Genomic DNA, 12,500 nt, shown 5'->3' with positions numbered 1-12,500 from the left:
ATTCATTCTGCCAGAAATTTGGAAATAACATGCTGTACTGCTTGTCATTCATGCTGGAAGCTCCAATATGGACATTTCAGAGTGTTTGGTGTTGTCACTCTGAGGACATGTACCAAGAGTGATAGAGATCAAACATCCAGTCAACATCATGGTGTTTGGTGTTGTCAATAGTGATGGCGACGTCATGCCTCCATTCATCTTCTGACCCGGCCTCAGATGCAACACGTAGGCCTGCATCAAGTGCCTGGAGGAGGTGGTGCTGTCCTGGGTGAAGAGGGTGGCTGCTGGAAGACCCTGTGCCTGGCAACAAAACTCTGCCCCATGCCACACAAGCAGGAGAACCCAGTCGTGGCAGTCAGACAATTTTTGCAACCACATCTCCCCTAACATCTGGCCATCTAACTCGCCATTTTTCAATTCCCTTGATTATTATGTGAGGGGTGCAGCTTGTTGTGTACCATCAACACTGTTATGTCCTTCTTTGAACTCGCTGTATATTCCACTTTATAATGAAGATTTATAACAAGGTTAGAACAATACAAATATAAATGAAAAACAACACACAACAAACAATATCTCTTCTCAGTGACTTCTACGACTGTCTTCACAAAGCTCCTGCACACACCACACTGTCCATCACCTTTATATGGTTTAGGACAGTTGACAGTTGATCCCACAGGGGTGTCAGGATTTCCCCACAACAGACGCCAAAGATAAGCTGAAGGCAAAGATTATGGCAGCATTCACCAACTTAAACAAGGAGACTGTCCAGAAGAGTTGCTGGAGATTCCAAAGTCGTCTGGAGGCCTTGGTTGAAGCCAATAGCAATTTTATTGAATAAATTTACTCTTTTGTATTTCAAGATATTTTTCTGTAATTTTGGTAAATATGTCTGTTAAAATGAAATGTCAGTGTTCTTTTCATTTTTACGTAATTTAGATAACAATTTATTCACTGCATCCTGTGTATGTATGTATGTATGTATATATCATCATCGTCATCATCATCATACTTATTTATTTAATTATTTGCACACAAGTCCATTAATGTTGAAATGAATGAGAAACGAAGGCTGAACACATGTTGTAGATGCAATGGTTTTTATTAAAACTATAAATGAAAACTTGTTTTGCAACTCAAGTTTTGTGCCAGGGTGGTCACCTGCCAAAAAACTCAAGTTGTGAGACAAACTCACAGCTTTAGTTTTAATAAAAACTATTTGTGTGTGGAGAGAGACAGGGGCGAGTGTTGCATTACTTCACTGCACACAAATGAAGCTCTCCTATCTCCTTCTGTCCTTCCCTCCCATCTGCCCCTCTATATATTTATCTCTCTCTCTCTCTCTCTCTCTCTCTCTATATATATATATATATATATATATATATATATATATATATATATATATATGTACATATATATTGATAAATAGATATCGATATATATTTACCGATATCTATATCATCATCATCGTTGTCGTTGTCTAATGTCCACTTTCCATGTTGGCATGGGTTGGACTGTTCGACTGAGGGCCGACAAGCCAGGAGGCTGCACCAAGCTCCAATCTGATCTGGCAAAATTTCTATGGCTGGATGCCCTTCCTAATGCCAACCACTCTGAGAGTGTAGTGGAGCTTTTTACATGCCACCAGCATGAGGCCCAGTCAGCCAACACTGGCATCGACCACACTTGAATGGTGCTTTTTACATGCCACTGGCATGGGAGCCAGTCAGGTGGCCGGAGTTTCGAATGTTGGAGTGAAGAGTTACGATGCATTTTCATCGGCTATTAATGCATCTTAGCTCTTCACTCTGGCATTCAAAACTCCAAATACTATAACGACAACTTACTGTTTATTCTAAATTATAACATATATATATATATTGATATCTATCTATTGATGTGTGTATATATATATAATTCCCTGAGGTAGCAACTTATGTAAATATTTGAATTTGCAGGCCAATTCAACCCAGATTAGTCAGTTAACTGCTGTCATACACCATACGAGACCAGTATTTGATCTCTCTTTTTGTACCTTGGCTGAGTGAGTGGTGAAGGAGGTTGATTTGAAACCCTATGATTTTCAAGTTCAATCTCACTGCATGACCCTGTGGTAGAATGTTATCGACCTTGGCCCCTGGGAGTGGAGTTTGGTAGAAATAAACTGGAAGCTTAGCATTCAGGTAGAGATGTTCTATGTAATTGTGTGTTGTTATGTATTAACAAAGGATCTGGTACTTTAAGGGACCAATAATTCCTTACAGTGAAATGCTGCCCCCGCTCCCCAGTCATGCCATTGGAAATTCAATGACCCTATGTTTGACCCACTGGCATCCTGTCCCCTCACAACACTGTTCTTTAGAAATTATCAGGTTAGGTGAGTTTGGGGGTGGGTGGAAGGTCATGCCCTGTTGCTGTGTGTTGCTGCATTCAGCATTTGTGAGTCGGTCCCCGAGTCCTTCTGGATGACCTTTTGAGCAGAGTCCCAGTGAGTCCCCATCTCTGCAATATACTTTCTCATCTGCTGAGACCATGTAGCATATGGTTGACCAATACAAGCCGTCCACCCAGCTAGATCCTCCGTGAAGAGAACATGGTAAGCAGGGTCCAACTCAGAAAACTGAGTAACATGGCCAAACAGCCTGAACTGGTGACCCCGAACCATAAAACAGAATGTTCACTTGAAACCCTTATTCCTGATTTGACTCTAGAAATTATGACTGAAAATAAATCAAATAAGGATGTCATCTGGCCCCTGGTGGTTAGGGTATCAACGTTTCAGCATCTCTTAGATTTCTCATGATTCTATCTACTTTCTCAGTTTCTAAAATAGAAGGGATAGCATCTAATTTCGGCATTGTTAGCGGTTAGGGGTCAAAGGTTATTGTCAAAGGAATGTTTTGCTACTTGTCTGACCCTTGACCTTTTCGCTAATGGGTTTTAAACAAAGGAGGTCAAATAACAACAAAGGAAATATTATAGTGTCCCCAATAAATAAATTGTGGGAAATTATTCTCTCTCCTAGTTTTGGAAATCTTCAGGGGCCCCTTTTCATTTGTTTAATGCATCAGCTTTTGTGTGGAGCCTTTTTATGTTTTGGAAACAGCTTCCCTACCCCCCAGCCTCACACAGTGCCATCATGGTGATGATGGTGATGATGGTGTTTGCAGCTTTCAGATTTCTCCCATCTCTTTGTCTTTCTCTCTCTCCCCATCTCCTTCCACCCCACCCCTCTACCCTCTTCCTATATTTTTTTCTTTTATTCCTTTTTTTGTTCTATTTTCATTGAAAACAGTAAAATTGGAAGCAAATATTTTCCTGTTTTCAACCTTAAAACTCATTTTGTTTCTGACGTAAACAGCAGACACACACACACACACACACACACACACACACACACACACACACACACACACACACACACACACACACACACACACTCTCTCTCTCTCTCTCTCTCTCTCTCTCCTCTTCTTTCTCCTCCTCTTCCTCTTCTGTCCTCCTCTTCCTCTTCTGTCCTCCTCTACCTCTCTGTCCTCCTCCTCTTTCTCTCCGTTCACCTGTTCTTCTCCCCATCCTCCTCCTCCTCTCACTCTCTCCTGCTTTCTCTCCTCTTCCTGCTCCCCTGCTCTCTCCTCCCCTCTTTCCTTTCCTCTTCTCCCCTTTCCTTTCCTCCCTTTCCCTCTCCTCTCTTCCCTTTCGATTCCACCTCCTCATCTCCCCCTGCTTCACCTCTCTCTCTCCTGCTCTCTCTCCTCCTGCCATCTCTCCTCTTCCTGCTCTCTTATCCCCTTCTTTCTTTTCTCTCTCCCCTCTTTCCTTTACTCTTCTCCCCCTCTTTCCTTCCTCTTCTCCCCTTTCCTTTCCTCCCTTTCCCTCTCCTCTCTTCCCTTTCGATTCCACCTCCTCATCTCCCCCTGCTTCACCTCTCTCTCTCCTGCTCTCTCTCCTCCTGCCATCTCTCCTCTTCCTGCTCTCTTATCCCCTTCTTTCTTTTCCTCTCTCCCCTCTTTCCTTTACTCTTCTCCCCCTCTTTCCTTTCCTCCCCTTCCCTCTCTCATCCCCCCCTCCAATTCTTTAATTATTCCACATTTTATTTCCTCAGAAAGGTTGCTGAACTTTTCATGGGAGAAATTTAGTTAAACTAAAGACAAAGGGTGGGACCTGTTGCCTTCCAGACAGACTGAGCCTGTATCTCAAAATCATTTTAAAAGTGGTTCTTTCCATAAAGATTGAACTCAGAACCATGTGGTCTGCTCTGAGCAGAGTGATATTTGATGGGAGTTGGCCCTAAAGTATTACTGGTATTATATCACTACCTCTGGCGAGATGGCAGAGTTCTAAGTTCAAATTCTCCTGAGGTTGACTTTGCCCTTCAGCCCTTTGAGATTGATAAAATGAGCACCAGCTCAGTAATGGAATCGATCAAATAGCCCCTTCCCTGAAAAGTTCAGGCCAAGTGACCATTGTAGAAAGGATCATTTCACAATCTCCATAACGATGAATGTCCAAGGGTCTTACCTCAGTGAGGTCTGAACTGAGACCTAGAGATTCAGAAGTACTTAATCTGAGGTTGCGATCCCTAAGTCTGTCCTCTCCATCACTTAAAACTGCCAAAGATAAATCTTCTCTACAGTTTCCCCTGACATCCTCTTATTGTTAATTGTATTTAAAATTCCAGATATTAAAGTTAGTTGAACTTGAACGTAAGACCTTCCATCTTCTCCATAATCAGTTTGATCTGTTCATTAGGAATGAACTATCACTCAACCATCCTCTCAGTTGGCAATCAATCAATATTTATTGATCATATGTCAACTGCTTGGCTTGTCTTCATTCCAAACAACTGTCAATGGATGATATAATCACATCTTCTGGCCTGTCCGCTTCTCGGCTGGACATGGGTTCAAATCCACTGCAGAGATTATTAATTGTGGTCCCAGATGGACCCCTTTATTAGCCACTCTGATAAGAAGTAGGCACCCAGCACAGCCAAATGGTAAAGGTGGGTATCTCTGGTTTTCTGTGATTGCAGGACAACTCTGAGAAGTTGTCTCCCCTCATTAATTTGATGCTTATGTTTATTAACCACTCCATTACTGCATTTCTGTTGAGATGCTCTGCGTTTCTTGCAATTAATTTTAAATATAACAAAGAATTTAGTAAGATAACTTCGTTATCATTCACCTAGTGTTAGGAACATAAATTGTGACTAAGGTTTTGGTCGGAGATCTTAATTTAAAACTTATGCAAACAACATTTGTGTTAGAGAGCCAGAGGTGGTTTCAGCTGGGTTGGTATTGAAATGGTAAATGGCATTTACATTTATTAGGTTGCCTCTTCATGCTTGCTCCACTTGCCTGTAACAGCAGCCAGATCTCCCTCCATTCATAATCTACCCTCTTATAAAAGAAGGACACAGACATTTGATAATGTTATTCTTTGAAATGAGCTGGAATGATTATGGTTGAACTGCCTTTGATCAAAAGTGGCTCACAGAAGGCTTACCAGGGGCTAAACAATAACATGAGCAGTCCAGGAGGATGCCTCCCTATAGTTCAGGTTAATCACAGAACTGCAAATGAGCAAAGCATTAATTAGAGAATGGTTAATTCCACTTCTTCACTCTACCTATTCAAAGATAAGTTTCTTGAGTCAATGAGACTGAGAAATGTTTTCACCAGGGACCCAGGGAAATTCTCAGTCTGTCTGTCTGTCTCTCTCCTCCTTTCTCAGCTCTGGTTCTTACCACAATTTCAATAACCAAGCCTGTCTCCTCCTCTGCACTCACTATTAAAGTACCTCTAACATTTAACCAAGATGGATGTTGATGTTCAGGGCAGGGTTATAAGTTCATTGATAAAACATCCCATCTTCTCCACGTTTCATTCCTCTTTCCCTTCTTCAGCTCTGTTCCATTCTCATCAATAAATACTTTCAATAGAAACAAGGAAAATCTATTGAAAAAACAAAAAACAAAAACACCCTTGATTGATTCTTGTCATTTAATTTCATTAAAATAGACTTTTGTCCCCCCCCCATTTTCTTTCTCTCTCTCTCTCTCTCTCTCTCTCTCTCTCTTTCTGCCAACTTTCATTCTTATATCCTTTCGTTCTTTTAAAATTTCAATTCTGATTTTCTTTCTTCTACACAGTTCTTTACCTTTTCTCATTAGTCTCACATTCAATACCTCGCTGTATGAGTGTGTATATATAGGTGTATATGCATATATCGGTGTATATATATATATATATATATATATATATATATATATAATATATATATATATATATGGATAGACACACACATACTGGAAGGAAAGGCTATCTTTGAAAATACATTCATTCTTTGAGTGTGTGTGAGCATATATATATATATATATATATATATTGTGTGTATGTATATATTGTATTCACACGATATAGCATTGTTCTTATTGATTTATTGTCTGAAGTTGAAGCCTTTTTAAAAAAAATCTATGATGAATAGGATGCTGTGGGGTATGTATATACTTTTTGTTAAACTGTGTGTATATATGTGTACACACACTCGTGCACACACACACACATGCATACACACACACATGCATACACACACACACACATATGAACACAGACAGCTTTAAATGATAAAATTCACGAGAAAACTGCTGCATTTTCTTTGATTAGCATCAATGACATAAAAATTCTGCTCTTACATGTATGTGTGTCAATATATATATGCGTTTGTGTGCATGTGTGTGTGTCTATGTCATCATTGTTTTACATCCACTGTCAATGTTATCATGGGTTAGACATATCTGCTCCCCTTTCTTGGTTCCCATAGCTGGATGCCATTCCCTAACACCAAACAATGGCATCGATTCTTGTCTGTTGGTGAAATATTAAATGGAATAATTGTTGTTGTTGTTGATGTTGTTGCTGTGGTTATTCCAGCTGAAGAGAACATGAAATAAGAATGGACTGGGTGTGTTTCCTTTTTCTTTGGCACCAGCACTAAAGAGGTAGCCAGATTCTCATTGTGATTAAATGCGCCCTACACTGCTACGTCTCAACTCATCCATTGCATTCTTGACTGAATGAGAAGCATGAGTGATAGAGACAAACGGGATTATGATATGCTCCCCCCACTGCCACAAACATAACTTTATTCACATGCTAGCTCACACTACGGCTGTTAGTTTCACCATGTTTTCAACTCTCATCAGTTAAAGATGCTTTTCACATTTATTTTATGAATGTTGAAATAATATTGGAGAAGCAAGTTTATTTCAAAGAAAACCAACGAGTAACATGTTTATAGTTTTGCATTTATACAAAGAATTATAGGAGTTTTGGGAAAACACCTGGAAATTCATGTTTATGTTTGTGCATTCTTTCAGTTTCTTTCTTCTTTTTTTTTTGCATCATCATCATCATCATCATCGTTTAACGTCCGTTTTCCATGCTAGCATGGGTTGGACAGTTCGACTGGGGTCTGGGAAGCCAGGAGGCTGCACCAGGCTCCAGTCTGATCTGGCAGTGTTTCTACAGCTGGATGCCCTTCCTAACGCCAACCACTCCGTGAGTGTAGTGGGTGCTTTTTACGTGCCACCCGCACTGGTGCCAGACGAGGCTGGCAACGGCCACGGTCCGATTGGTGCATTTTATGTGCCACTGGCACGGAAGCCAGTTGAGGCGGCACTGGCATCGGCCACGATTCGCATAGTGGTTTTTATGTACTACCAGTCCAGGGGTCTTGGCAACTGCCGGGTGCCAGTTAAAAGATAATTGAATTGTAAATAATGTTATGACATTCCTTGGGTGCTTAATCTGTTGAAGGAGAGGCAATGCCACAACATACACTTTTAGACCTGGCAAAGCTCATACTTCCTCAGGTCTGACCATGGCTAATTCCTTTCAGAAGGAGAGAAAGACAAACAAGAACCACCTATCCCCCAGTACATGACTGGTACTTGATTTATCAATGCTGATATAGTAGCAGTTCTAGGCCTAGTGATGATGACTGGGATATCTCTCCCTCCTTCTGGCCCTTTCACTCATCATGTTACTAAATCCCTGTCTGCTGCCTCTTCAAGAACTCATCATTGTCCCTCCTCTTCCTCCTCTTCCATACACCATTCCATCCTTCATGACCTCACCACTGGCTTCTCTCTCTCTCTCTCTCTCTCTCTCTCAGCTAACATGCAACTCTCTCTTCCATCATGATGCCTGTGTTATGAGGATCACATCAGCTCTATTGCTCTCCGGGGCACTCCACCCCTGCTACTCCAACTTATGTCATAAACACATCGTTTGAGCAAGTCCCTTGGTTACCCAACTTCCACCAGCGAAAACAAAGGTGATTCACATCAGATGGCATCGATTCTTGTCTGTTGGTGAAATATTAAATGGAATAATTATTGTTGTTGCTGTTGTTGTTGCTGTTGTTATTCCAGCTGAAGAGAACATGAAATAAGACAAATTTCATAAAAGCTGTGAATATATTTTTAGCTTTTAGTTTTTCATTTGAATTTCTGAGACTTAATCCTTTCAAGTGTGTGTGTGTGTTTGATACATGGGTGTGTATTGTATGAAGTGTGGGCTTATTGGAGAAAACATGTACAGTGTGTGTGTGTGAGAGAGAGAGAGAGAGAGAGGTGACAGGTGTTGGAGGGGTTGTTTGGAGATGATGTCAATAAGTTGTATAAGTAAAATAAATGACAGCTTAACCATTGGCTTTGGTGGACAGAGTTTATCCATGAGGAAAGATTAAGGAAGAAGAAGGGAGGGAGAAGTGGTGGGGGGTGAGAAGCTTTGCTGATATTGAAATTCAACAGTTAATAATCAATCATTTTCGTAACTGGACATTTTTATAATTCAGAATCTAATGTTAGCTTTAAATATATTCTTGTAGTTTAGTTTCTGTAAAGCAGGATTGACTTACAAAACTGACAAACTACAACTTTTTCTCTTTATTTAAATGATTGAAATAAAGATTTATAAAGTCTGGAAGGAAATGGTGTGAGAAAGAAATCTAACTGCGACGAGTGGAAGTTGGCAGTTTGTGAAGAATAGTGAATTTTGCATGCGTGATTGGGGATTCTTGTATAGTTTGGGATAACTAAGAGTTCTGGTTATGGTAAGTAGTGGTAGAAGCTATAGTAACTAGAATTACAAGCTGTAATAACTAGTACAGGCTGTGTTAAGTGGTAGAGGCCATAACAATTGTTTTGTCAGAAAATGTTTGTGGTACAGTTTTAATCATAATCGGATTTATAAATGAAGTCATTCCAAATGTGACCATCCTGCCTCTCTCCAATGTAAAAGGGATTCAAGGCTACAACTAATGTGTTCTTTTCTAAAATAGTTAGAAAGAAATTGGCTGTTGTTTCTGGGTGGTCAATTAACCCCACTCTTTTAGCCATCAGAAGAGGTTACCAGAACTGCTTAGGTCAAGAAAGAATGAAAATAAATGTTGTTGATCAGTTTAGTAGATCCAGAAATATATTCCATATCTCCAAGCTTAACCTTGAATTCTGTTGGATGGGTTTGAGGGTCAAAGTTTTGGACATTTTAATTTAATCTTTCATTTATATCATCATCGTTTAATGTCCGCTTTCCATACTGGCATGGTTTGGATGGTTTGACTGAGGACTGGTGAGCCAGATGCTGCACCAGGTTCAATCTGGTCTGGCAAAGTTTCTACAGCTTGATGCCCTTCCTAATGCCAACCACTCCAAGAGTGTAGTGGGTGCTTTTTACATGCCACCGGCATGAGGGCCAGTCAGGTAGTTCTGGCAATGACCACGCTCATGCTCAAAAGTTGTTTTTATGTACTACCTGCACAAGAGCCAGTCCGGCGGCACTGGCAATGACCATGCTTGAATGTTGTTTTTCATGTGCCACTGGCACATGTGCCACTGGCACATGTGCCAGTAAGGCAATGCTGGCTACGATCATGCTCAAATGGTGCTTTCCATGTGTCACCAGCATGGGAGCCAATCCGTGGCCCTGGCAACGGTCACGCTCGGATGTGCTTTTAACGTTCCACTGGCATGAGTGCCAATCAGGCGGTACTGTCATTGGCCACATCAGTGATTTTGGTTTGTTTACACTTGCCTTAATAGGTCTTCACAAGCAAAGTTCATTGTCCAATGAAAGAGAGGTACTCATAACCATCATCTGTGCGGACAATTTCTCTCCTACGACATCGCAATTCTCTCTCACACACTGTCTTGTAACACGAAATACCTCAAGTCTTTGGTCCCACGGCGCAGAGCATTACGTTTACTACAATCAATATCTGCTGATATTGTAGAAAGTAAGGCACCATTCAGTTCTGTGATAAGTTCACTGCATTCTGTAACATAAGGAATCAAATAGTTTCTCTTTTTATCTGCCATTTATTCTTGTTACTGGAATGGGATTTAATAAATCACTTTGAATGTACTTTTTTGTAGTTTAATTATTGAAATCGAATGTGCTGAGTACATATCAGGTACTCTTGTCCTCTAAAATCAATGTCATTTGTTTACATAACAGTTTAAAAAGTTTATGGTGTAGAAAATATGTAATAAACAAGCCTAGTACAGACATGTATTCCTTGCACACAGATATATACACTCCCCATCTATATACGACCAACAAAATATTCTGCAGACAACCAACCTTTTTCTTTTCCATTTAGGTTTATTCCTGGAGATAAATGTTAAACTTTATTTTTCCATTTTCCAACAAATTCTTCAGTTTCTTTCTGTCTCTTTTCTGTTTTGCTTTCTTTCCACAATTTATGCTATTCTTCTTACATGTTTTCTGAAATTCATTTTGAATTTTCAAAATACCTATTAAATTAATTTTCTTTTTTTTCATTATTATTATTAAAATTCTGTTGTTAGATCAATATTCACTAGTCCCCCCCCACACACTAAATGGCATAGAACCATTATTTTCTTGCCTTATTTCGAAATGATAGTTAAGTGCTTTTCTTTTATCAATGTTTTCAATGTATTTTCATAGAAATCTTTCATAAATTTATTTAAGACAATCTTTTCAATATATTTATTTACCAAATACAATGTAATCAAGCAATGTTTTCAATTTTCCACATTTTCCAGGAAAAAACTAAAATTCATCTCCAAGAAACGGTGGATGAAATGAAAAAATTCAATGCTCGGAGGAAGTTAAAAGTAAGTTCCAGATCATCTTATGGCAACTGTGTGCATGTGAGACAGAGAGAGAGAGAGGAAGGGAGAGTGTGTGTGTGGTATCTGTTGATGTGTATCTATTGATCACACAGTTACAACTGGACGAGTTCACTGGCTTTAATCCCTCATTCAAGCCTTGACTGGCTTCTGTGCCGGTGCACATGGCCTGCTGTGCTTGAGGAGACCTACTGAGTCAAGTACATCAACATCAAAATAAATATCAAATGGAAATTGTAGTTGTGTTACCTGTGGTGGTGGCACGTAAAAAGCACCATCCGAGCATGGCCGATGCCAGCGCTGCCTTGACTGGCTTCTGTGCCAGGGGCACGTAAAATACACCAACCAATCATGGCCGCTGCCAGCCTCCCCTGGCACGTAAAAAGCACCCACTACATTCCCGGAGTGGTTGGCGTTAGAAAGGGCATCCAGCTGTAGAAAACACTGCCAGATCAGACTGGAGCCTGGTGCTGCCTCCTGGTTTCCCAGATCCTGGTTGAACTGTCCAACCCATGCTAGCATGGAAAACGGACGTTAAACGATGTTGATGAGGATGATGATTCAAACCTGATCCACTCATTCTCTGTATCTAAGATTATCTCACCTGTCTCTAGCTTTAGATACCATTAACTGATTAGGATAATTTTACTTTAATTACCCTGAAAATGGTTTAAAGCTTTTAATTAGAAATTTACTCAAAAGTATCAAAGAAGAAAATGGTTGGAACTATTTTGAATCTCCTCCCAAAATACTTAATGTGTCTTGCACAAGGAATACAGTGAACAGACTTCAACGAGGAATTGAAACCTGACTGTAGAATTACAGTCTTGTGTTACACGATTCCTTACTTCCTGGTTTGGAGATGGATTTCTTTCCTCTAAGATTCCAATTTCTCTAGAATATAGGGAACTGAAGCAAGGTTGGAAATATAAGTTTTATTTTATTGCAAGGATGAAAGAAAATAATTTTTTGTAGGGGTGGGTGGGGTGGGTGAAACAAAGATTCCTGAAATACTGTGAAGAATCTGGTTTGGTGCTACACCATTCCTGGCCAATAACTGTCTTTAGATTTCATGATCTTGGTTTCAGTATTGCCACTGATGTAGGGACAAAGTCTAGAATACTGCCGAGGAGTTAGAGTGTATAGTTGAATAAGTCAACCCCAGTAGTTGACTGGTATTTTGTATTATTGACCCAAGGTGGATGAAAGGCAAAGTTCACCTCTGTGTGGGGACATTAAGAACTGTAAATGAACGATATGCTCCTTCTGGTTACATTGATACTTTTCTGGTGAAAATGACATACAAAAGTAATAATTA

The 12,500-nt window shown here is 40.0% G+C and overlaps 1 protein-coding gene across 12 annotated transcripts in view; it reads left to right on the top strand.

Moving 5' to 3' along the window:
- The window catches only part of LOC115219822 (peripheral plasma membrane protein CASK), a 998,477-nt gene that overhangs the window by 387,087 nt on the left and 598,890 nt on the right, over positions 1 to 12,500 (top strand). For all 12 annotated transcript variants that reach the window (XM_036509446.1, XM_036509450.1, XM_036509449.1 and 9 more), the window contains one exon: positions 11,096 to 11,167. In XM_036509446.1, the coding sequence (XP_036365339.1) occupies positions 11,096 to 11,167 (72 nt within the window). The remainder of the gene's footprint in view (positions 1 to 11,095; positions 11,168 to 12,500) is intronic.

Source organism: Octopus sinensis, linkage group LG15, assembly GCF_006345805.1.
Source record: "Octopus sinensis linkage group LG15, ASM634580v1, whole genome shotgun sequence".
Lineage (NCBI taxonomy): Eukaryota > Metazoa > Mollusca > Cephalopoda > Octopoda > Octopodidae > Octopus > Octopus sinensis.
Note: the sequence above shows the minus strand (reverse complement) of the source record. Positions and strands in the feature narration are given on the sequence as shown.